The sequence below is a fragment of the Podarcis raffonei genome, chromosome 8 (assembly GCF_027172205.1).
Source record: "Podarcis raffonei isolate rPodRaf1 chromosome 8, rPodRaf1.pri, whole genome shotgun sequence".
NCBI classification, from domain to species: domain Eukaryota; kingdom Metazoa; phylum Chordata; class Lepidosauria; order Squamata; family Lacertidae; genus Podarcis; species Podarcis raffonei.
In genome coordinates, this window is record NC_070609.1 from 35257276 (window position 1) to 35281783 (window position 24508).

Genomic DNA, 24508 nt, shown 5'->3' on the forward strand with positions numbered 1-24508 from the left:
CTTGCCCATATCTGGCCAGTGTCCGCCCCCCACCCCCCGCTTTCTGGCTTTATATAATAAACCATGTTACTGGACCATGGATGTCGTTCTTAGCAACTTGTGGGAGGGAGGGGGGAAATATTGCATTTGCCCCATCAGGAATTTGCACTTTTCTCAATGAGCTCTACCCACATGGGGGGGGGGGCGGCAGCAGGGTAATTGGTGCCTGTCTCTCCTCCCCCCACCTCACCTCCCATTTGTGGCTTTCAGAGCAGGCTGAGAACATGCAAAACTTTGCCCTGTGGCTGTTTGGAAGGAAAATTGGATAATTCCACCCCTTCTGTGTTTGTCAGAAGGACAGACACACACGCATTCTGGGATCCAAATCTGCCTGCATACAGCCTTCTTTGCAGCAGGGTGGGGGCTCCTTGGACTCTTGTAAACAGAAGACAAAATATTCTTGAAATTGCAACCCTGTCCCACTCCCTGGACTTGCTGGGACATGGACCCAGGGCAGCTGATCTCTGGGCTGATGCAGCGGAACCGCTCCCGCTCTTGCAAACTTGGGCAATGAACTGTTGTGCATCTCTGGAAGAGCCTTTTTTCTTCTGAAAGCAGCTTCCCCCATCCAGCTCTGAGCGCAGGGAGGGGGGGTGCTCAGCCCTCCCCCTCCCCCACAGATCCAGCTACCAGGCTTTTGTTACCTCTGGGCCCCTGGGATCCCCCTCGGCCTGGCGTTCCTCTCCAAAAAAGGAAATGGCCCAGCTGCCTGTGGCCGGCAACATCTGGATCCCATCCCAACATGAATGGGTCACGACTTGCTTTGCCTGCCTGATTTATTTGTGGGGAGGGAGTGGGAGGGTGGTGAGGTAATGGGGCAAGGCTGGAAGGCGACGGTGGGGGTGGAAATGGCCTTGGATGCAGGAGGCTCCTCTGGCTGGGGAACCACAGGGAGGGAAACTGCTGGGCTGGGTGACATGGGGGGGGGGCGTTGTGGCTCAGGCAGGGAAGGAGGCTTTGCAAGGCGGTCTGTGAGGCCTGAGACCTTTGCTTTGCTCTTAGATGTGTCTCTCACCCACCCCCACCCCACCCCACCCATTCATTTTTAGGAGTTGCAGCGCACTCCTCAATGCTGACTTCAACATTTCCTTCCCTGGAACCCCAGTGTGGGCCACTGAAGGGTTTAAGTTGCAAAGCAAAACTGCACGCTCAGCAGTTCTTAAAGCCTTGGAAAAAGTGCCTTGCTGGATCAGGCAAAGGCCTGTGCTGCCAAGCAGAAGCTGCCCCCTGTGAGCCATGCTGGGCTTGCTTCACTGGGCTGGTTAGTTCTAGATGCCCACCGCCTGTTCTGTCCAGGGAAGTCTCTCCAGGAGAGATGAGCTGGTCACTTGCTGGCTTGTTTGGACCTGTTTTCACCTGTGTGTGCTGGGACAGGGGGCGGGTACCCACACCTCCTTGGGCCCCTTCCTTTTGCCAGCTTCACAGTCTTGGAGTGAGAAAAGGCTTTTGAAGAGTGAAAGGGGAAGAATCTTACACATACCCATGTGCCTTTATCAGCCATGCAATTGCCTGCTCCCTCCCTCCCTTGGCACCTGGCCCTATTTATCTAAGTCTGCATGCTTTTCCTTTCCAAAAATGCCCCTTTAGTGCTGTCCAGGGCAGAGACACAAATCAGTTTCCACTGGCACTCTCCCATGTCCCAACAGGAAGAGCAGTTTTCCTATGCTCCTGCCTCTGGTTTGGCCACTTGCACCCTGGACAAGACTATGGCTTGAGGTCCTCAGTCCCCACCAGCAGCAGCCTGGTCTTCCCTGGGACAGTATCTAGTTTCAGAGGGAGGTGGTTAGGACTGTCCCCAAGGGCTGCTTGCAAAACCCACCACCACTGCCTTCTCCGCGAGGGGAAAACTGGCATACTTCCAAGGAGCTCAACTGGGCCCTGGGCCCTAAAATTTCTGCAGTGTTGGGAAAAGAGCTTCCTGGATCAGGCCAGAGGGGGCCCATCTGGTCCAGCATTCTCACCATGGCTAACCATGTTCCTGTATCGGAAGTCCACAAGCAGGACTCTAGTGCAAATAGCAACTGCTTCCATCCAGGGGTGCCAGCCATGGTCCTGAGTGCCTCTGCAATTGCCTCCCACTGTGAGGAGGCTAGTTTGATGATGGGAAGGGGAAACATGGACAGCTTAAGGTTTGTGCCCCACAGGTGGCTCTGCTGAGACAGGAAGCATGGCAAGATTGTAGAGAGATGTGCAAATCAAGGTGTGCTGAGTTATAGAGACATGCACCACATTCTACCTGTCCGCTGGGAACCCCCAGCAAGAGGAATGAGGGCTTTGCTTCTTCCCAAAAGGGGCTCAGTTAGCCTGCCCAACTTGAAGGTGAGTGCTGGCCTAAGGTATGTGGCCTAGGCACTGATGAGCTCATGGGTCGACCTGACCCCAAGGCTGTGAGTTGAATTCTCTAGTCCCTGACATGCCACCTGGTGGACTCAGCCATCCCCTCCCAACCACAACACGGCCTCAGCTCAAAGCCTCCAGGGAAAGGCTCTCTAGAACAGACCCAGCCTCCCATCACCTTGCTCAAGGAGCTACAGGCAAGCGCTTGGGATATGGGCATGCAGGTGGTCAGCAACAGCAAGTCTGCACAAAGGAAGAGCCAGGGAAGGTGGAGCCTAAGTGGCAACTGTAGGGCTGTTGCAGAGACCACGGTGGTTTGGTTCACTAGTTCCAAGAGCAAAGATCCCCAGGCCCATGTTATTATTAATTTTATTTAGAGCATTTGGAAAGAAAGGCTCTCAGGGAAGCCTAGGTACAATCAAGACAAGACAGTCCCTACCCACAGGCTGACAATCCAAAGAAAACTCAAAACATGACACACAAGGGAAAGAGACAGGCAGGGAAGAGGAAAACCAAATTCCAAATTCAGGCACCAATTTCTGAACAGTTCCTATACTGGCCAGCTGGCTCAGTTCAGGGACAGGAGGTGCCTGATGGAGCGGGGCAAAGCTGATGAAATGAGCCTTCTGCTTCCCATCTCTGCCATTGATGTAGTCTGATGCAATGGCTGTCCCCAGGATGATATGGAAGGGAGAAGAGACCTGATGGGGCTGGCCTGTCCCAGCAGAACTGATAATAGAGTGAGATCTGCTTCCCAGCTCCCCCACTGCTGGAATGGCTGCCCCCAGTAAACTAGCAGCTAGCCTTGCCTTTCCCATAGACACAGCCTCCCCTTCACACGCATTTCTGTCCCACAGCAGCAGTACAGGCCTCTCTGCTGTCCCAGCACAAGTCGGTGGTGGCGGTGGAGGGCATTTCCTAAACAGTGGACTCTATTCCCTGTCCCCACATCCCTGGTCCTCTTCTAGGCAGCTTCCTCATCCAGCCAATGCCAGAAGCAGCTGTTTCAGGTCAACAGGAGAAGGGATAGATGGGTGAGGAGGGGGGTCCCCAGCTGCAGTGAGTTCTTCCTCGGCTGGGGACGTTCTGCTCCATTGGAGGGCTGCCTCTCCCCTGCCGTCTTTCTCGCCACTGCCACCCAGAGACGGAGAGCTGATCTACACCTCAAAAGCAAAGTGAAGGTGGCAGAATTCTGGATTGTATCACTGAGAGGCAGTGACTGGCCCAAGTAGTGGCCAAGTAGCGTCCTGACACACTAGCTACTGTACTTACACTGGCTTTCTACAAAGTGCAACTGCCGCTAAAGGTCTTCGTTTTCTCCCCTGCACCACTTTTCTACACTGCACTGCTGTAAGAGGCTTCCTCCCCCACGGCAGGGAGCAGCCTAACCCTACCCTAACCCTACATCCAAGGGAAGCATTCAGCACAAACATGGAGTTAAGCTTCCTATTTGCAAAGGCCTGGAATCACAACCTGGATGTAGAGAGCAGGGAAAAGGGTAAGCATGGCCTTAGTCATAGAATATAATGGTAGAGCTGGAAGGGACTCCAGGGTCATCTAGTCCAACCCCCTGCAATGCAGGAATCACTGCTCAATAGTCCCTGACAGATGGCCCTCCAACCTCTGATTAAAAACCTCCAGGGAAGGAGAGTGCACTACGACCCTCCCAGGCTGAGGTACAAGTACTCAAGGGACACCCATCCCTCTCCCCCTTATAAACCTCTCCAGTGCCCTCAGGTCTCTGCTAGGCGCTCCAGGCACTGACCATTGCTTGCTACTGTGTGCCTGTCTCCTAGAGCACTTCTCTCCTGAGCCCCTGCATCTACATTCGGAACATTTAGGTTAAAATCTTGCATTTGAGGGTATTTCAATAACGCGAATACAACACAATGGAATGTATTATAAAAAATTCCTTTATCGCTGAAATATAAAATAAAGAATAAGAAACTAGGGCAGGGGAGCAACACCCTAAAAATATGCTTTGTTCCACCACAAATGAGAAGAGAATGAGGAAGTGGGGGCTCCTCTTACACCCTCCTCCCTCCCAGCTGAACTCAGTGGCAGCAGGACTTGTGCCACATTTAAACCTCACAGGATCCCCCAAGGAGGGCACTGGATGGGTCGGGAGTCAGGACTCACTAATGGGTTCTGATCCAAGGTGGTTTGTTAGAAGCCCACTCCATCATGCAAATATATGATAAAAGAGTAAGAAATGGGTCCCCAAATGCCTGCTTGGGTTTGCACTGCAGGGGGTTGGACCAGATGACCTATTTAGAGACCCTCAATGACCCCTACAGGTCAATGATTCTATAGAAAAGTGGGTCACGGGTCTGATAAGGTTGGAGATTCCTGATCCAGGGTATGGGGTGAATGGGAGGAGGGAGATGTATTTCCTCGCATTGGGACCAGGGCGAGCTCGAGTGAGGAATTCCGGCGAAGCCTCCTGAGCTCGCCCCGCGGCTGACGCTCTCCCTCGTTCCATCCCAACGGGAGGCGTCGCTTCTCTTTTCATCCGTGTACGCGCTCTCCTCTGCACGTTCCTAGTTCTTCGGTCCCCGCCGAGCGGAAGTGGGCCAGATGGGGACCGGAAGTCGACGGCGCGGAAGTGCCTGGCTCTCGAAAGCATGTCGGCGGCGTTCAAGAAGGCGGGCAAGTCCCGCCAGCGGGAGCACCGCGAGCGGAGCCAGGTGGGCGGACCAGGCAGAGGCGCCGCGGGGAGCGGGACGGGCGGACGATCTCCGGTGGCGGCTTCTCCCTTCCTTCCCTCCCCCCCGCCTCGGGTGTCGCTTCCAGGTTTGGGCTGGAAGGGCCAGGGACCCTCGCAGGGGCCTCGCCTGGCTTAGAGGCCGCTGCCCTGCGTCCTGGCTGAGTGGGGAAGAGGTTAGAGGTTGTGGCTAGGGCTGCCCCTCAAGAGCCGAGGCCGCGGCGTCTCTGGAGCTCCTCTCTCCGCCTTCGGGGGGTGTCGCTTCCGACGCCTCCCTGTTGTACGAGGAGCTGCATTAGGAGGGCACCCGAAGGTTTCCTCCTCCTTCCCCTACGGAAAGGCCCCTCTGCCCTCTGGGTCGCTGCGGACGGTCCAGAAGTTCAATAGAAATGCCCGGTTGGAACCCCACCCCACCCCAATGGTTCATCTTGTCCTACCCCCTGCAGTGCAGGGATCACAGCAAAAGCGTCGCTGAGAGATGGCCTTCCGTCCTCTGCTTAAAAACCTCCAGTGGAGGAGAGTTCGCCACCTTCCGAGGTAGCTGGGTGTCAGACAACTGGGCCCACTTCGCTCAGTGTGGTCTGCACTGACTGGCAGTGGTGGCCAGTCTCCAGGGTCCTGTTCCAGGTCTAATTGGAGATGCCGGCAAGGATTGGACCTGGGGCCTGCTGCATGGAAGCCAGGCACCCTGCCACTGACCTTACAGGCCTTTCCCCTGGTATTAATACATGTGCTATAAAACAAGCTTAAACTTCAGTAGTCTACTTGTTTGTTTTAAATAAGACACCTTGCACATATATCCACCTACTATGTTTATTGAGCACTTGTCCCCATGTGTGTTTGTTTCTCTTTCCCTGCTCCCCATCCCCCAGCCAGCTTCCCGAAAGAATCTTGGAATCCTTGAAAAGAAGAAGGACTACAAGCTCCGTGCCAAGTGAGTAATGTCCCTCACTCTCACAATATGCCTCCTGCAGCTGCTCACTAGGACCTGCCAGTGTCTTGCACTGCAACAATGTGATTATCATCATCATCATCATCATCATTTATTGCATTTATATCTCACCTTTTCCTCCAAGGAGCTCCAAGTGGTGTACATGGTTCTCCTCACTCTTCATTTAATACCCATCCCTCCTCATTTCATCCCCACAACAATCCTGTGAAGTAGATTAGGTTTAGAGGCAGTGACTGGCCCAAGGTCACCCAGTGAATGTCATGTCCAAGTGGGGATTCAACCCCTGGTCTCCCAGGTCCCTAGTCCAGCACTCTAGCCACTGCACCACACTAATGTGGCTGTGTCAAGTTTGTCTGACCCTTAAATGTGCTGACCCCAAAATGGTGTGCAGGAGGTCTCTGCTACTTCACTTCCCTGCTCAACACTTGATGAACGGGAAGGCTTTTCTTGCAGCAGGCAAGGAAATGGGGTCTCCGCCATGGGCATTGGCAGGTTTTTTGTTGGGGGGGCAGGCGTTTGTTGGGGGGGGGGCAGAACCTCAGTTAGTTAAGTACCGTATTTTTCGCTCTATAGGACGCACTTTTTCCCCTCCAAAAATGAAGGGGAAATGTGTGTGCGTCCTATGGAGCGAATGCAGGCTCCTTGGCTTCGCCGCGACGCACCTGTCCTGGAAGTCGGAGGAGGAACAGAAGGGTCTCCTGTTCCTCCTCCTGCTTCGCAGCGACGCCCCTGTCCAGCGAAGCCGGAGGAGGAACAGAAGGGTCTCCTTCTGTTCCTTGTCCAGCGAAGCCAGAGGAGGAACAGAAGGGTCTCCTTCTGTTCCTTCTCCAGCTTCGCTGAAGGGCGCTGCGCCTTCTCCCTCTCTGCGCAGCGCCTCCCCTGTGAAGGAGAGGCGCTGCGCAGAGAGAGAGAGAAGGCGCAGCACCCCTTGAGCAACGCGCCTGTCCAGCAAAGCCGGAGGAGGAACAGAAGGGTCTCCTTCTGTTCCTCCTCCCGCTTCGTAGCGACGCGCCTGTGCTGGAAGCCGGAGGAGGAACAGAAGGGTCTTCTTCTGTTCCTTCTCCAGCTTCGCTGAAGGGCGCTGCGCAGAGAGAGAGAGAAGGCGCAGCGCCCCTTGAGCAACGCGCCTGTCCAGCGAAGCCAGAGGAGGAACAGAAGGGTCTCCTTCTGTTCCTCCTCCCGCTTCGCAGCGACGCGCCTGTGCTGGAAGCCGGAGGAGGAACAGAAGGGTCTTCTTCTGTTCCTTCTCCAGCTTCGCTGAAGGGCGCTGCCCCTTCTCCCTCTCTGCGCAGCGCCTCTCCTGTGAAGGAGGGGCGCTGTGCAGAGAGAGAGAAGGCGCAGTGCCCCTTCAGCGACGCGTCTGTCCTGGCTTCTGCTTTAGCCCTGCACAGCCTCTTTGGGCAGGGGGAGCTTTCAGAGGCTTGGCGCGGTTACCCCAGAAGCCAGAACAGCCACACGGTATCCCAGAAGCCAGATCCCTCTTGCTGTTCTGGCTTCTGGGGTTCAGAATAATTTTTTCTTGTTTTCCGCCTCCCAAAACTAGGTGCGCCCTATGGTCCAGTGCGCCCTATGGTGCGAAAAATACGGTATTTTTATTTATTATAATTGATCAATTCAATAAATTTTATTGGGCCCAATTCTTGTGAGTAGCTAGAATTGGGCCCAAGAATGAATTGGCAACCAATGTAGTTGTTTTAAAATAAGGGTTGTGTGCCATCTAAATGGAGTCCCAGGCTGCAATGTGATGGCTGCAGCTTGAACAAATTGAGGTTTGAGTTGTCTTCATGAGCAGCACCATGTGGAGTGTGTTACAGTAAACTAATCTGGAACATTTGGAGGGTAAAGCATTCCCCTAATCATCTGTAATACTTTTCTGTGTTTATGGCAGAGGCTTGCATTAGTTCCTGGTGAAATACAAAAGCCCTGCCACTGGATCAAACCAAAAGCCTCTTTAGTCAAGCATCCTAGTCTCACAGTGGAGAACCAAATCCCTGTGGGAAGCCTCCAAGCAGGAACTGAGTGCAACTGCACTTTCCTTATTTGTGATGCCTGGCAGCTGATATTCAGAAGCGTAAAGGAAGGAGCAACTCTTCCCTGTCCCCCTTTTCTAGCCCATTTGTAGCCTCTCTGTGGAGGAAACTCTTTGTGTGGAAAGGCTGTGCTAATGTGGATGTTTTGTTGCCTTTCAGTGACTACCATAAGAAGCGGAATGCGCTCCAGGCGCTTCGCAGGAAGGCCGCGGAGAAGAACCCGGATGAATTCTATTACAAAATGACCCGCGTGCAGCTCCAGGTGAGAGTCTGCCTTGGGAAGCAGCCCTGCATAAGGGGGGACATGGCTTCCTGCTTGTTTGTCCAAGAAGCAGATAGTGGATCAATAGTCTTATTAGCCTGAGTAGAGAATAGGATGGGACTATTTTTGAAGGGTGTGTGTGTTCTGTGACCAACTTGAATAGCTTTAAAAGAGATTAGACAAATGCATAGACGATTAGGCTCTATTTTACCTCCACTGTCAGAAACAGTCTGATTCTGAATACCAGTTACTGCAGACTGGAAGTGGGGAGAGTGCTGTTGCGTTCAAGTCCTCCTTATTGGCTTGCAGTTGGGCATTTGGTTGGCCAATGTAAGAAGAGAATTAGATAGGCCTTTGGACTCATTCAGATGGATGGGCTCTTCTTATGTGGGGCTGCATTGGGGGAGAGACAGTTGCTGTGTAGATTCTACTGTTGACCTTCATGGCTTGACTGAGTGGGTGGTGGTAGGGATAAATGCCCTTGTTTGCATCTGTATATTTGTCCGCTCCATCTTTCCTACATCTTGTGGAGCACAAGAAACCCCATCCTTGCTATTTTTTTCTTTGGAGTATTCCTGTTTAATTTTCCTGTTCTGTTTGCTTGTTTGTTTGCCAAAGGGAAAAGGGGGGTTACTGGCTTGTTCTACAGTGCCTAACCAGTCAGATCTGTTGCAGAGATTGTTGTCATTTTAGGTTTCTGTTGCCCCAGCCCAATCTAAGCTCTTATGGCACCACTGACTGTGTCTGACTGGAAAGTATATATGTTTTCTTACTGGCAGGATGGAGTTCACATAATTAAAAAGCAGGAAGAAGAAACCACGCTGGAGCAGCAGAAGCTGATGAAGACACAGGATCTGAAATACATTGAGATGAAGCGGGTAGCTGAAGTCAAGGTTAGAGCACATTCCCTTCACCCTCTGGGATTCCCACTGGACTTAAAGGGAATTTACTTCCTGGCACTTATTGAAGGGTTAACAGTCACCCCTGTAGATGCTGCTCCCTGGTCTACTACGTGTAGAGTTGGGAAGTAGTAGTGGTTGTGTTTGGCTGTCCTATATGTGGCTTGGCTTGCTTTCAAGGGCCATGCATCAAGCTTTCCACCGTGCTTCTGTTTTGTGTGAGGCACCCTGGTCTGGTTTTTGTGGATGAATGATCATGGAGAGCTGCCTGGCAGCTGGATGGTTATGCCTTGTGCTGGGAGGCTGCCCTAGACAGATGGCCTCAGGGGACCCTCCTTTCTATCAGGCCAGCCTATTGGTCCCACTGGTTCTCTGTTGCCTACTCTGACTGGTGGTAGCCCATCCCAGGCAGAGGAAGGCCTCTGCTTGTCAGGCAGAGGTGTTGGGGACTGTGCTTTTCACAGTCTGCGTGCAAAGCCTGTGCTCTTCCCTGAGTTCAGGTCCTGCCCCACCACTTCCAGCTCGCCTGGTTCTGTGGCTCCCAGCAAAGATGAAGACTTGAGTCACTTTTCTCCCTCAGAAAATTGAAAGGCTGAAGTCGGAGCTCCACCTGCTGGAAGCTGAGGGCAAGCAGCCGAACAAGCACACATTCTTTTTTGACACAAAGAAGGAAGGTAAGGGGGGCATGTACGGCGGGTGAGGGGGGCACTTGGCTGCTCTCTCCCACCTTCCTCTTTCTTGTTTACTTTTCCTTCAGAGGAGCCTTCCTTCTCATCCTTCTCCTTTGACTCTAATGCGCTTGTGCTGAAGAATGCTGTGGGGGTTGTGGGATGGTAGTTGGAAGAGGGGAAGGGAGGGAGCTGCCAGAGGCATAAGAGCCTGCTGGATCAGGCCAAAGGGGGCCCCTCTAGTCCAGCATTTTGCTCTCACAATGGCCAACAAGTTGCCCATTAGGGGAAACCTGTGAGTGCAGGATTTGAGCACAAGAGGCCTCCCTCCTCCTGTGCCCTCCAGCACCTGGTATTCAGAAGCCCCCAGGCTCTTCCTGTTCTGCATGACCCTTCCTTAGGGCTCTTGAGTGTCTGGTGAGTGGTGTTTCTTGGCTGACTTTGCCAACCCCAGGGCCTTCTCTTTTTTCCAGTGCAACGATTTGACATTGCCACCCATCTGAACACTGCACCGGAGCTGGTGGGCAGAGTGTACAACCGGCCGACCCTTGAAACTCTGCGGAAGGAAGCCATTCGGGGGGCCACCACCCAGGCCCAGTTGAAGGTCTGTGCAGTTGCTGCTTATCAGCCCCCAGAGGCTTCTGCTTGGGAGCTAAACTGAGAGTGCCGAAGTGGGAGGATCCATGTTCTTGTCCTGAGCCATGGTTGCATACTTCGGCTTGTAGCCAGCTGAGTTCTGCTCGTGTGGACCCACTTAAATGAATGGATCTCAGCTATTAATTTCAAGGGGTTTACTCTGGGTACTTTGCGTAATGCTAAATTTTGCCCCAAGTGCCATGAGGACTAGCGGAGAGGTGCTAGAGTTCTCTCAGCTCCCTGCAGATACAGGGGTGACGTGTTAATCTAGGTAGGCGGATAAGAAGGAAAATATTTCTCAGCCCGGGGTTGGCGGCTGCTGATTTTATTTATAGTCCTCAGGGTTGCATGATTTGGGAAATGGGCCAGAGGGAGCCAGACGTCTGCTCAGTGTGTTTGAGAGTGGGGGAAGGGGATTCCCCCCTTTCTTCCTCCCCTTTCAGTTTGATTGGCTCCAGCCTATCAGGAAGCTCTGCAGAAGGTCACATGACTCCTGCCTGGGATACGGAGGAGGAGGAAGCCTAGAGGAGCAGAAACATTGGGCAATACCCGGCAGCCTGAGAGGAATGCAGAGGCCATCCAGAACTGCTGAGGCAGAGACTGCTGTGGCGGGAGATGGGAGATAAGGTCCCCACCCTCCTGTTGGCATATTGCTGAAGTCGCTGTGCTAGTTCAGACTGGTGGGTTCTCTCCTCTTCCAGAAGAACTGAGTCACCTTCTGAAGGTGCAACAAGTCTGGATCCGTCGTCCTCAATGGTGCTAATTAGCTCACACCTGCCTTGAGATGGCCTTGCTCGGGAAAGCTGGGTCTGGCAGCCTGGGGCCTGGGTGCCGTGGGGATCGGCAACATGCTCCCTGGAAATGGCATTGAACCAGGCCCATAGGAGAGGCCCAAACTCCCTCTGTACCTGCTGTGGTGAGATGTGAGACCTCCAGGGTTCCCAGAGCAGCCTGCCTGCTTTTATCAACCCACCCCATCCCACTGGCCTAGTATATGTTTATGTCCTTCCTTGGCCTGTTGCTGTGAATAGTTAGGAAGGGTTGGGTTGAAAGGAAGATGCTCCTTTGGGAAAGTCCCTTTGAGAATCCAGGGGAGAAGTTTTACTGCAGGGTGTCTGTGGCTTCTCTTGAGAATCTGGCCGCAGAGGACTGCTTTTTCACATGTTGAATGTTTAGCTGTGAGATGGACTCTGGTGAAGGTGCTCTTCCTCAATTACAACTCACAGCAACCAGCATGACTTCTTGTCAAGGATGATGATGGGAATTGTAGTCCAGCAACATCTGGAGAGCATTGGAATAGGGAAGGTTTGCCTGCAAGGTTGAAAGTGGAGTATGCTGGGAACTTTCACTTAACCAACCAAGAAAGAATTGGAGGCAGCCTTGGGCATGGTGTCTTCTCCTTAAGATCGGTTGGAGACACCTGGCGTTTCAGAGAGGACTTGTTTCTGTCCATTGCCAAAAGCAATAAATGTCTCTCTCTCTTTTGTCTTAAGAAATTAGCCCGCCAGAGGAAGAGTCAGTACAGCCTCCTGAAGCAGCGCATTGAGAGGGAGCGGAAGATGTTTGTCATTGGTCAGAAGCTCCAGACCCGGAAGGACCTTTTGGTGAGGGAGCAGACTGTGTCTTTGCCTTCCACCTACCATTGCTTCCCTTTGCTCTTGGCTGAGGTGGCAGTATCTTGCTACTGCCTTACAGTGGCTTCTCCTGCCTCTTTTCCAGGGAACATGGGAGGGGGGTCAATGTGTGTCTCCAGAGAGGATCAGTCAGCCCTTCCTGCTTCCCAAGGGTGACGTGGGCAGTTCCACAACCAGTTTGAGAGACTGAGAGATCTAAGATGGGTTGCTTGACTCCTTGCTGCTTCCCAGCCCCCTACCCTATGCCTGGCTTTTCTCTCTTGAGCCTTATGAGAAGGGTATGTTGGTTTAAGAAGCCCCACTTTCTTCTCCCCCAATTTCAGGACAAAGCCCACAAAGTGAAGCTGAAGAAAGAGACCGTCAACCAGCCAGCTATTTACAAATTCCAGTTCAGGCGGAAGCGCTGACTGCCGTGTGCTGTGGTGGGTATGATGAAGGACATCTTATTCCACGATAACTTAGAGGAGGTTCCCCCACCCTCACCCCGGCAAGTGGCTTTTCTTGGTGGAGCCGTCTCATTGCACAAATTCATTTTCTCGTTTTCAGAATAAATGTTGTCTTGTATACCTTCTTTTCAAACAAATCCAGTGGGAGCAATTCTGATTTCTATTGCTTGTGTGAAGGGGCTCATTGAACATGCAGAGATGGGGCCCTAAGGTGGCCTTGTCAACCCATCAGAACTGGCAAGAAAATGTCTCTTCCTCTCCAGATTTTGAACTTCTGTACTGGAACACCTGGGTATGTAATGCAAGTGGGTGAATAATAATAAATTCAAACCAAAATGAGCAGTGAGACTTGCATAAAGAAGGTACTTCTTTTCTTCACTCCATGTATTAAGTTATTTGGCAGTTGAGATTACAAGAATATTGACTTTCCCTGTCTGGGATGGGACGGGACTTACTTTGGTTTCCTCTTGTGTAGGCAGAGAGCTAAGGGGAAGGATTGGCTGGGAGTCATGGCAGCCCCAGATTCCCCCACTCGGTGAGCTGTGCTGATTGACTAGCCTGCCGTAGGCTGCTTTGCTTCTGAAGGATTCTGAAGGGGTTTGGCTGAGCCCCGCCTGGGATGTGGAGAGGGTAAAATTCTGCCCACCTTCTGCTCTCCGCAGGTACAATATATTGTGCCACTCTGATAGGGCAGCAGGGAGAGCCTTCCAGAGGAGCAGCCAGCTGGCATTGCCCATCTGAGCTTCTTGGACTTTGCCTAGCAGTGGAGGCTTAGTGCGGAATGCCCAGCAGGTGGCAGTGCTGCTCTGTGGCTGCAGAGGACTGTGCTGGTTGGGGGAAAGCCAGCCAGAGCAGAAAGGGAGCTGCTGGAGTGCTCCTAACCACTCAGCCAGAGGTTGCTTGCCTTAACTCCCATCTGAGATACCAAAGAACTGAGCCAATGTTGTTTGAAGTTGATGCTGATGCTGCTTTCAGCATGCAGACCCCTGTGGTGTGGCTCAGGTCTTTGTCTCCAGCAAGATCAATTGGGGTTTCTGTTTACTTTTGTTCTTAATGTGTGTAGCTGAACTGCATTCTTCGAGGTGGACCTTTGCAAATGGGTTTCTGCTGCCAGGAGAGGGAAGCCCAGCTGGGACACCCTCATCATAGGCTGCAGGCTCTCACCTCGATGAGTGCCCCTCTGGTCGCCCCCCCCATGTTCTCCAACCATATGAGGAGGCAAAAGAGTGAGGGGCATCCTGTATTCTTTCAAGGTGGGCCCTTGCTGGTTTCCTCTGGGCACCTGATGGTTGTATGTTAGGTGGTAGGCTTTGGTGATCCAGGCTGATGATTCTGCAGAGGCCTGTTTACTTGGTATGATGCACACCATTAGAATCTCCTGCATTCTCCACACCAGTATTATATAAGGCAGAAGGAGAAAGGAAGGATCTGAAATGTATTTTGGGGCAGACATCCCAGCTGCCTCTGTCCTGGAAGTGTGCCTGCCCACTTGTGGCAGGTGTTCAATCCCACCTACATCAAGAACGATGTAGCTCAGCAACCCAGGATTAGGTGCAGGGAGGTTTGCTTCCTAGACAAGGCATGCAAAGTCTTTGCTAAGGTCGGTCCCTCCTTTCCTCTTTCGGCCCTCAATCTTGCAGAGAGTCGCCCTGCTCATCTCACACCTGGGGCAGTATTTTTTCCTGCAACCTCATCCAATCCCTACAGGGTTTTTGAGGGTGAAAGGCTGCAGAGGAGCATAAGAAGAGCCTGGAGGCTGGATCTAACCAAAGGCTGCCCATCTAGTCTTGCACTCTTATTTCTCAAGGCCCAAATGAGCCCAAAAGCAGGACCTGAGTGCAAGAGCACTTCCCTGCCCCGTCTGATCCCCCCAATAATTGGAATTCAGAAACATGCTCCCATCTCTGAGCCTGGAGATGATGCAGCCAGTGTGAGCAGTAGCATTTGGTAACGTCTTCCTCCTTGAGTAGGCATTCTAAGAGCCATTTGTAGGAAGGTGATTCTCATGCCCCTATCTCTAGCAGGTCAGCATGGAGCTTTCAGAGCCAAGGGGTCGCTGGAGGCTTGTTGCCAGGTTCTCCTTGCCTTGTCAAAAGAGGTGCTCAGCCTCCCCCCCACCAACCCAATTTCTTTGGACTTGGGGTCATCTTGGCCAGCTCTGGCATCATTCATGCTTGGAATGTGGAAAAGGCTTCCATAAGGTCCTCCAGGCCCTTCCCGCTGCAGATAGAAGCCCAGAAAAGTGCCTAGATTGGCAACCAGGGCTGCTGTACAGATCTCTTTTCTCTTCCAGTGTCCCTGGGACAATGCTCAGCCCCACTGAGTGCTGAGGCACCCACACAGCCTGCAGGACTTTCCTGTATTTCTCAACCCTGGTGAAGTCTGGAGTGGGAAGCATGGGGTGGGGTCTCTGAGCCCCCAGCGCCTGCCTGGAGGGATCTGTGGGGGAGAGAAGCAGCTGGGGATAATTATAGTAACAGGAACTGAACAGGCAGGTTTCTGGGAGCTGGAAGCTCCTTCCTCCCTCCCCGTCTCCCTGCTGGGTGATGGTGCATCTGGGCTCCAGGTGACTCAGTGTGTGGCAAAGGGTGGTGGAGCCCTCTTGGGAAATAACCTACTTGCTTGTGCCACAGCCGGGCAGAGAGCCAGCTGCCCGCTTGCTGCCCTGAGCCCGGGCTGCTTGGGGGCCACTTGTCTGGGCTTCTGGGTGGCTGATCGGGGGAAGCCAAGAGTGTTTGCCTATCCCTGCTCTCTGAATTTGGCCTCCCTCAGAGGTGTGTGAGGATAGGTATGTTTGTGGAGAAGAGAGCCCTGCAGGCTTCTTTTTATATCCTCTCTGCAAGCCTGCAGATTGATCAAGAGTTTGTCCCAGAGCAGCAGCAGCCTTCTCTCTGTCAGATAGGAGGCAACTGAGCACCTTGGCTGCAATCCCACTGGGCTAATTCAAGCTGAAGCTTTTCTGCCTGCCTGCACCCTGCATAGAGTAGGGAGCTGTCCTAGACCACCATGCCAGCCCATCTCACTCAGCCTTGCTTTCACTGGGACTGGCTGCGAATCTCCATGGTTTCAGGCAGTGTCTTGCTGAAAGGAAGGGGAGAGGTCAGGGTTTGAACTTGGGACTTTTTGCATGTAGTTTGATATATTCCAGAGTGGCTTCTGACAAAGAGCAACCCAATTGCACTTTCGTATTCATTGCCACTGCTAGGAGCAGCTAGCCTGCATCTTGGGCACAGCTGTCAACATGAGGCTTCCCGCGGTTTGAACATGGGCTGTCACTCCGTCACAGGAAGTCATGGCATTGGCATGGTTGGAGCTCCACGCTGGGTCCTTGGTGAGGGGCCTTTGGTGCCTCGTTGTGCTTGAGGAGTCCTCAGAGAAGGAGGTGGTTCAAGGTAGCCTCTGTTTTTTCCCCAGGCAGGTCAGGGCAGTTAATAACAGCTGCCATAGTGTGCCAGAAACATATTGACAAGGCTTCTCTTGAACCATTGCTGGAGCCCGTTCCAGCCCCAGCTGCTTTGAAAGCCAGTCCCTAGCACGGAGCAGGAGGAGAACATAAGAGCCTGTGAATCAGGCCAGTGGCCCATCTAGGCCAGCATCCTGTTCTCACGGTTTTTAACCAGATGCCCCAAAGGGAAACCAGCAAACAGGACTCTGAGCACAAGGGCAGTTTTTCCCCTCCTGAGGTGTCCAGCAGCTGGTATTCAGAAGCACTGCTGCCTCTCCTAACTGTGGAGGCAGAGCATAGCCATTGCAGCTAGTAGTCATTGATAACCTCCTCCATGAATTTGTCTATAACCTTTTAAAGCCATTCAGGTTGGTGGTGATCACTGTCTCCTCCTCCATAGTTTAACTTGTGTGCTGCGAGAAGAAGCACGGGTCAGCCAAATCCAGCCTGGGGGCTTCTGTGGAGTTTCAGGGCAGAATGAATGAGCAGCCCAAATAAGTGGCATGGGGTCCCCTCTGGGGAAATAATTTTGCTGGTGGAGAGGACCAAACAGTCAAACCACTCACATACACACCTGCACTTGAAAGCCCCATGGATGGGCTGCCCTGGACACCCTGCCAGGAGCCCCCCCAGCCCCCAGTCAACCCTCTCCGCTGCTCTTCTGGGAGGGGTGAGCAGTTTCCTCATGCATTGTCATGAGCTGGGGGCAGGGGGACAGGCAGGCTTTCTTCTTAGTCAGAGCTGGAGCCGAGGTCTGTTTTGGCTGCTCATCAGCATCAGGGAACTGTGTCCCTGCGAGGTTTGATACAATTTAATTAACCTAATTAAAAGCTCTGATTGCAGAGATGATTGGGGTAGAGCCAGCAGCAACTGCATATTTATAATGAGCTGGAAGGTGTGGGACCTCCGCCAAGCGATATGCATCTCTAATGAGCTGCTGCTGGTGCGATCTGAGCGCGCCTTTGGAACGTGAACATTTATTTTTGGCAACGGCGGGCAGTTTATCGCCAAGACGCGGAGGGAGGGAGCCTCCTTCCTTCCCAGCTCCAGGCGTGGCTCTCCCACTCCCAGCCCCCTTGACAGACACAGACGCAGCCTTGCCAAGGTGCAAAGGCAGGCAGGCAGGCAAGCAAACAAACACCCACCCTGCGTGCAAACCTGAGCCCAGAGAGAGAATCAGAGAGATGTACCCAGGCACCTTCCCCCTCAGTCATTCATAAAACCCAGCACACACTCCATGCTCCTGGCCTCATGCAGCCCACCCTCTGAGCCCTGCTGGTACATGCAAGGTCTACACCCATCCACCCCAGCTGCCCAAATATCTCCCTACTATCTAAGTAGCCTCTTCATGCCCTTTTGGGGGAGCTCCCCCAAGGCCTGGCTCTTTCTCCAGCCTCTGACTGAAAGAGACTCTCAGTCGACCGAGACCAGGATAGGCTTTGGAGAGCCACTGTGGTGTAGTGCTTAGAGTGTTAGACTAGGATCTGGGAGACCAGGGTTCAAATCCCCACCTGAGATGTGAAACTCACTTGGGTGACCTTGGTGGCCAGTCAGTGCCTCTCAGCCTAACCTACCTCACAGGGTTGTTGTAATTAGGTGAGAAGGAGGACCAAAGGGAATCTTGCCTGCCCCACTACCTGAGTGAGCTTTAACCTTCTCCATGCATAGCAGGAGCACCTTCCCACCAGTTTGGACCCAGAGCGGTGGCTGATCCATGCCAGGCTGCTGCAGGGAGGCAGAGGACAAGATGCAAGATGGTCAGTGAAGGAACACCTACATCCCCCTCCTTCCAAACTGCATTGGTTCCTCTGCACAGCAAGGAAGCTTCCTCAGAGACCCCACTGTGAGATCTGGTTCATCTGCAGTGGACAGGACAGGCCTGGCCTGGTCACAGGGGAGCGGGTCAGAAGATAAAATGAGGCAGAGGTGTGTAAAGGTGTGGGAGTCCTGCAGGGAGGTGGGGAGCTGTTTTGATGTTAACCACTATTTGTTGGCAGCTCCACTTCCAGGGATTCATCCTTCTGCAAGCACTGCACCATCTCCTGGCACAGCCTCCAGGGATTTTCTTTTCCTTTCGTTAGTCCAAATGGGCCCTATGGTGGCTTGCAATCTTTAAAAATGTATCAGTAAAAAATAAAATGCAGAACTTGTTACACATTTTTTTAAATGTTAAATTGGAGCTAACTAAAATAAATGCAGTGGAGGGGAGGAAAACACTCAGTGCTTGGTGAAATAAACATGTTTTTACAGTTTGCCCAAAGGGTCTTAAATGAATGGGCTCCTTTGGTTTCCTGGGTACTGCAACTGCAAAGACTCCTCTCGCCTCCTGTATCCCAGCTGAGTGAACCTCTAATGGAAACGTGACCTGGAGCAAGGCAAACACAGTGTTATATCAGCAGGTTCATGTTATATCAGTAAGTTCTTGTAATATGGCCCTTCACAAATCCTGGCCCCAAACTGTTAGGGCATTGAATCGGGCCCAGAAAGCAAATGGCAGTCTGTGCAGATTGTACAACTCTGGAAACAGCCCGGGTGAAGTTCTGGCAACTGCCTCTTGATTTCCAGACCTATTTCAAAGGCAGCCCCACAGAGAGCATCTTTCAGGCATTAATCTTGATAGGATGGTAGCATGTTTGACAGTGACCACCTCTTTTTCCAGGGAAAGGTGGAATTAATACACTTTGGAAATTGGGTAAAACCACTTGGAGCCACAGCTGCCCCCTGAGCATCCAAGAGTGCTCCTAAACCGTGGACCTCAACCTTCCAGGGTATGGAACCTCATTTAGGACAGGGAGGTCAACGAAGGCGCCAGGCAGACCTCTCTGGGGAGAGTATTCCATAGACTGGAAACTGTAACTCAAAAGGCCCTTGTGGTCATAGTGTTACGTATGCCCTACTTCCAAGGAGTTCGTAGCACAAATGCCCGTAGGGTAGCAGTCCTCCCCCCACCTCCTGAATAAGGCCCCTTGCATCAGAAATAACCCTGCACCATCATTTCTCTGGGGGATTGGGGGTAAAAGGCCTGGTGGGACAGCAGTGGTGACAGCTACCCACTTCAGAAGAAGTCATCACTGAGCCCACCACCTCATCTAAAGAGTATGAATTTGAACCCCTTGTCTGTCTGCCTGTGAAAGACAGCATCTGGTTTTACTGGCCATACAGGGAAGTCAGAAGGTTGCCTTGGCTCAAAGAGGACCACCACCAGCAGCAGCTGGTCACCAGCTCCACCTGGCTATCCCACCACAGCAGAACAGAGAGACAGGAGTCTGCACAGCTGCACATGGTGGGTGGGTGGCTGGCAGGGGTTCAGTGCATTGAAGCCCAGTTTGAGCCCTGCTTGTGTTTATGCCCCCAAGTCTTTCCTAATCCCTCAACAAACAGGGTGGAGTACCAAGGAATGTGTTGGGGGTGGGTGGGAGGCATGTGCGTGTCCTCAAGTGACCGGCCCCCTCCTCTAAGGTGGCTCTAGCCTCCCACTGCATGGGGGTGGGAAACACTGTGGTTCCAGGAGTCACATTTTTGGAGTGGTCTCTCTGCTGCCCGAGCAAATAAATGTCCCAGCAGGCGGACAATTGTGTGCTTATGAGGGGCTCTGCCGGAGGCTCAAGTGCCCTTTGTAGGGGACTTGTCAGCAGTGTGTGCTTTTGCTGAGCGTACACTGAGACCCCTCCTCTCCTCCCTCCAGAAGAAAAGGCTTCGCTGAATGCCCACACTGGGGACTTTGTTCCCCGGGGGCTTGAGGGCTCTGTGGCCTGTGCCAGCCTTGCGAAATGGGTCTTGCAGACCTGCGTGGTGAGAGATAATGTTTCCTTCTTATCTACTGCTGCCCACCTACACGAGGGCCAGGGGGCTGACCTTCCAAAACAAGCCTTGATTCTTCCGAGGATTGTTGGCACCCTCCCAGGCCCGCTCTGCTCACAGGGTGGCCCTTGTGCTCGCTGCATGGAGGGACCCCGATCCGTGGCTCAGCCCACGCAGGCTGAGGCTGCACAAAGGGAGCTCAGGCGGCCGCTCGGCCCCTCCCCGGGCATCTTCTGGGCAAGAATGTTCCCTTTGCTGCATATAATAATATAAATGCACACAAAGGGAGGTGGCTGCCTGCGTCAGGCCTTTCGCTTGCTCTCTTGGGAGCACAGTCTCGGCCCCCCAAAGGTGAAATCTCTCATCACAGCTGCCCATGAATCTTGGGCTGGCTTCATTCAGTTCCTATGGAGATCTGAAACTTGATTTTAAAGGGGCCCAATTACTACAAACTCGGGGTACAATCCCATAGAGCAGGTATATTCAGCCTTTTAAGGTTCAGGATCCACTTTTAACCCAAACATGCATTTGGGGGCCTCGTTTCTTCATCTCTTATCCTGTTGCAACTGCCCTTGGATCAGGCTGCAACCCACCAGTTCAAGGCTAAGGAGGAGTCACACGGGCTTAGTGGTAGAGCATTTGCCTTGCATGCAGAAGGTTCCAGGTTCAATCCCCAGCATCACCAGGTAGGCTTGGGAGAAATCACTGAGAGCCACTCAATGTAGACAGTACTGAGCAAGATGGACCAGTGGTCTGACTCTGGATAAGGCAGCTTCCGATGTTCCTATGAGTGGATGAGCTGCTGGGCTGGAGGAGCTCCCCTGGGATGGCCTGCAGAAGCTCCATGAGGGCAGAAGCTCCTGCAGCAGAGCCGGCAACAATAGGGGAGGGCTGTGGGCCTGGCACTATTTGGGCACATCCTCTGCCCCTTGGTTTGAAGGGCAACAAGGACACCTGGGGCTGGTGGAAGAGAAGTCAATGGGAAAGGGAATATCAAAATAAGAAAGTCCACCCCCCCCGGAAATGACAGAGGGCAGGATGCAGTGCAGCTCAGCTCAGCAGCTAGGCACAGCAGCCCCCCTCAAGCAGTCAATAAGCCCCCCTGCACAAAATATCCAGATCAAAGGATGAAGCTCTCCTCTGAAAAGGAAACACCTGCTTCCAAAAAGAGGCTTCTGAGCATGTGCCAAGTACCCTTTCGAAAAGGCTTCAAGGTGTGCCTTAACCCCATCACTCCCATCTCTTGGAAAAGTCACATCCCCAGCCCTTTTTCTGCCTAGGTCAGGGGCAGAGTGTTCTGCTTTGGGAACATGGAGGGCCTTGTTAACAGAGTTGCCTGGCCTAGATCCCATCAGGGTGACAGATGTGGGAACGTTGAGGATATTAGGAGAGGATATCTTGATTAAATATCCTTCCTCACTCACGCTAGTGAGCTGGTAGCAGAGCACATTCCCCTGTATATTGCAAGAAGCTAGTTGGTAGATTCGTTAGAATCTCTTGAGTTAAGCAATCCAGTCTGGCTTGTCCAGTTCAGTTCACAGTGTGATCTTGTTCAGTTCACAGTGTGATCCTGAAGACAGGCTTTGGCTTGTAGTTACAGAAGAGAGTGTGGGTTCATCCCATATGGGGACTGAGCCCATGTGCTGCTGGCTAAGAGCCAGCAGAGAGCAAAAGAACAACAAGATGGAACAAGGTGAAACAGCAAAAGGAGAAGGGAAGATGGCTGCGTGACCAGCCCTTTTATGGGGTCTCCCAGGGTCATGCCCATCTACCTGGTTACACGCAGGGGAAGGATGCTCCAGACGGGTGTGACAGGAAGTCCTCCTGGCTGGAGTAACATCCCCCTGTGTGTCCACTCTGGACTCTGGGCAAACAGGAAATGGTGTATTTGACTGCTACAGTGATGTCACATCCCACAACAGGTGGTGGGAGCATGAAGGACCAGGCAAGAGGGGTCCCTTCAGTCCAGGCCACCACAGGGTTCATGGCTGCCAAAAGGTTCTTTGGCACTTTGGAACTCCCTGTCTATTGATACCAGGCAAGTGCCTTCACTGTACTCTTTTCGACGCCTGCTAAAAGGATCCTTGCTTAGACAAGCCTACCCACAGATTCAGAAAGCGGATGCAAGTTTTTATCTCTTTTTACTCTATTTTACGCTCTTTTTGAAAGTCTTAAATTGTTATTAATTCTTCTTAGTGGTAATTGTGTAGTTTTATCCTTTTTGTAAACCGCTTTGAGATTATTGTTGTTGTTTTTTTAAAACCAATCAAGTGGCGTATAGATTTTATGAAATAAATAAATAGTAGTTAAAGTGGGCTGCTGGAATGTGCCCACTGCCCTTGGCACAGGGACAGCTGTGTTTGCCAGATGCAGACAGGCAAATGCCACCCATCTGGCTAGCCCTGTGCGTGGGATCGCTTTGGGAGCCTCTCTCCTTGCTGGAACAGTCAGGGGAGCATTGCCTGCCTGCTGCACATCTGGGTGAAGTGCAGCACCCTGCCCAGCCCCAGCTGAATGCACTCCGTGTTCCAGCTGCATTCCAGGACGGGAGAGCTGAACTCTGGCCAGGAGGCCTCGGGTGGACGGAAGCAGCAACCATCCCATCTATACAGCTGCTTGCCAACTGTCGTCAGAAGGAAGGGATGCCCTGAGCCAGTGACGCGCGCTGGGCTGGCGTGGGGCTGAGGCCCTCCTGCACAGCACTGGCCAGGCTGCCAAGAAGGGGGAGAGGAGCTGCTGTTGCGGCCACCGGATCCTGAACCTTCCTCCAGGGTCAGGCTTTAGTCAGGAGAATCGGAAACAGAGCCTACTGCTGGGTTGTTCCTAATCTCTCTGCCTATTTTAGCTGGCACAGAGCTGCCCGACTGATTTGGGAATGGAATGGAATGTCTTTGCTAATAGGATCTGGGCATTCTGAACATCATTTTTCAGAATGAACTGAGAATCACGGAACTGTAGGGTTGGAAAGGACCTCAAGGATCATCTAGTCTAACTCCCTGCGATGCAAGCATCACAGATGACTATCCAATCTCTGATTAAGGAAGGAGAGTCCACCACCTTCTAACTTACACACTTAGGGCCAGGTTTGTGCAAAGGTGGGGGGAGGGCGTCGGGGGACAGCCAAGTACACTTGCCCCAATCCTCAGAGGGCTAAGCTGGCCAGTGTGGGGCGGGGAGCTGTCAGGGACCAGCTACTTTTTGGTTTGAGTTTATAACTTTATTCTAACAAGACTCCCATCTGGGTCTCAGACAAGCACTGCACGGGCCTTCTTAGAGCACCTGTGTGGAAATGGGTGCATGTTTTGTTGTCTAGAACAGCTCACCTTGAGCTTAATAGTCCAGAACTCTTCCATATCAACTAAGAACAATCTGATCCATGCACCAAGTTCAGGAGAATGGAGTGAAGCATCCTTAGAAGCAGTTGTGGAGGAAGGGGGTGGCGGGGGCCACAGGCTGCACTGGAGCTGCAGGGTGCCCTCCAGTGGATGGGCCCAGTGCTGCCTGAAAATGCAGCATGGGATGTGGCTCCAGCCACCGCCTCCTTCCTGGCTGCGGCAGCATTGGTGGAGGAAGGGGGGTGCGGGGGGTGCGGTCTGCCCTGGGTGTCATCCCTGAGGGGGGGTGTCATCGCCATCCCACCCTCTGGGACACTAGCCCTGCCCCCATGTGCACTGCTCCAGGTGCTGAAACAGCTAGCTCCATCTCAGCTGCCCTCTATCTGAGCGGGAGGTGGCCGGCCCCCGCCCCGGCTCTCCCTGTCCGGTGGGTGGCTTGCACCGTCCCCATAGATGGCTACCCTCCTTCCCGTTCTAGCTACACCACTGCATAGAACCTGTGCCCCGCTGCATCAATCACATAAGCTAATACCCAGAGTTGCTCTGGCTTTTGCCTGCCAATAATTCCAACATTGCAAGCAAGGGGTAGTGCTTGTGTTTGCCCTAGTGGTAGGTCATGGCCAGCGTGCTCTGCCCACTTCTGGCCAACACCTTAAAGAACTGGAGAGGACAGAGTCAAAGGAACACCACAAAGATTCTCTCTCTCTCTCTCTCTCTCTCTCTCTCTCTCTCTCTCTCTCTGTGTGTGTGTGTGTGTGTGTGAGAGAGAGAGAGAGAGAGAGAGAGAGAAAATCTTTGTGGTGTTCCTCTGACTCTGTCCTCTCCAGTTCTTTCAGGTGTTGGCCAGAAGTGGGCAGAGCACGCTGGCCATGACCTACCACTAGGGCAAACACAAGCACTACCCCTTGCTTGCAATGTTGGAATTATTGGTGCAACCTCAAATGGCATTCCTTGCAGGTGATGCTTTTGCAAGATCCTTGTTGTCATGCTTCTTTACTTCAGTTGGGTCAGAGATCCCGGCAGCCTCTCCCCCATTTTGGCCAAGAAGTGTTCCCTTTACTTTTATCTTTCTTGAACTTCTTCCTTATAGCAGGGGATGTTCAACTGAGGGTCATTCCAGATGGGGGTTTAGTGCTATCAATGGGTCTTCCAGACATTGCAGGTGGCTCACCTACCGTTTTGTTTTGACATAATATTTCCCCCAGAAAGGATAAATCCAGATTAAATTGTGTGTGTGTGTGCGGACGTGCAAGATGGCATTTTGATGCAATGATGCCATGTGAACCCTGTGAAAAACTTGCACAGATGAGAAGCATCTCC

At 52.6% G+C, this 24508-nt stretch overlaps 1 protein-coding gene across 1 annotated transcript; it reads left to right on the forward strand.

Moving 5' to 3' along the window:
* The first annotated feature begins 4936 nt into the window (after positions 1 to 4936).
* UTP11 (UTP11 small subunit processome component) lies at positions 4937 to 12744 on the forward strand. Its single transcript, XM_053399189.1, has 8 exons — positions 4937 to 5063; positions 5953 to 6014; positions 8222 to 8324; positions 9104 to 9217; positions 9804 to 9897; positions 10365 to 10495; positions 12021 to 12131; positions 12485 to 12744. Exons 1-8 carry the CDS (start codon positions 5001 to 5003, stop codon positions 12566 to 12568), a joined length of 762 nt encoding a protein of 253 aa, XP_053255164.1. The 5' UTR covers positions 4937 to 5000; the 3' UTR covers positions 12569 to 12744.
* The last annotated feature ends 11764 nt before the right edge of the window (positions 12745 to 24508 follow it).

Coding starts and splice junctions, on each gene's coding strand:
- UTP11 (XM_053399189.1), top strand. CDS start 5,001: ATGTCGGCGGCGTTCAAGAAGGCGGGCAAGTCCCGCCAGCGGGAGCAC. Junction 8,325..9,103: donor TGACCCGCGTGCAGCTCCAG/GTGAGAGTCTGC, acceptor TCTTACTGGCAG/GATGGAGTTCACATAATTAA. Junction 10,496..12,020: donor CCACCCAGGCCCAGTTGAAG/GTCTGTGCAGTT, acceptor TTTTGTCTTAAG/AAATTAGCCCGCCAGAGGAA.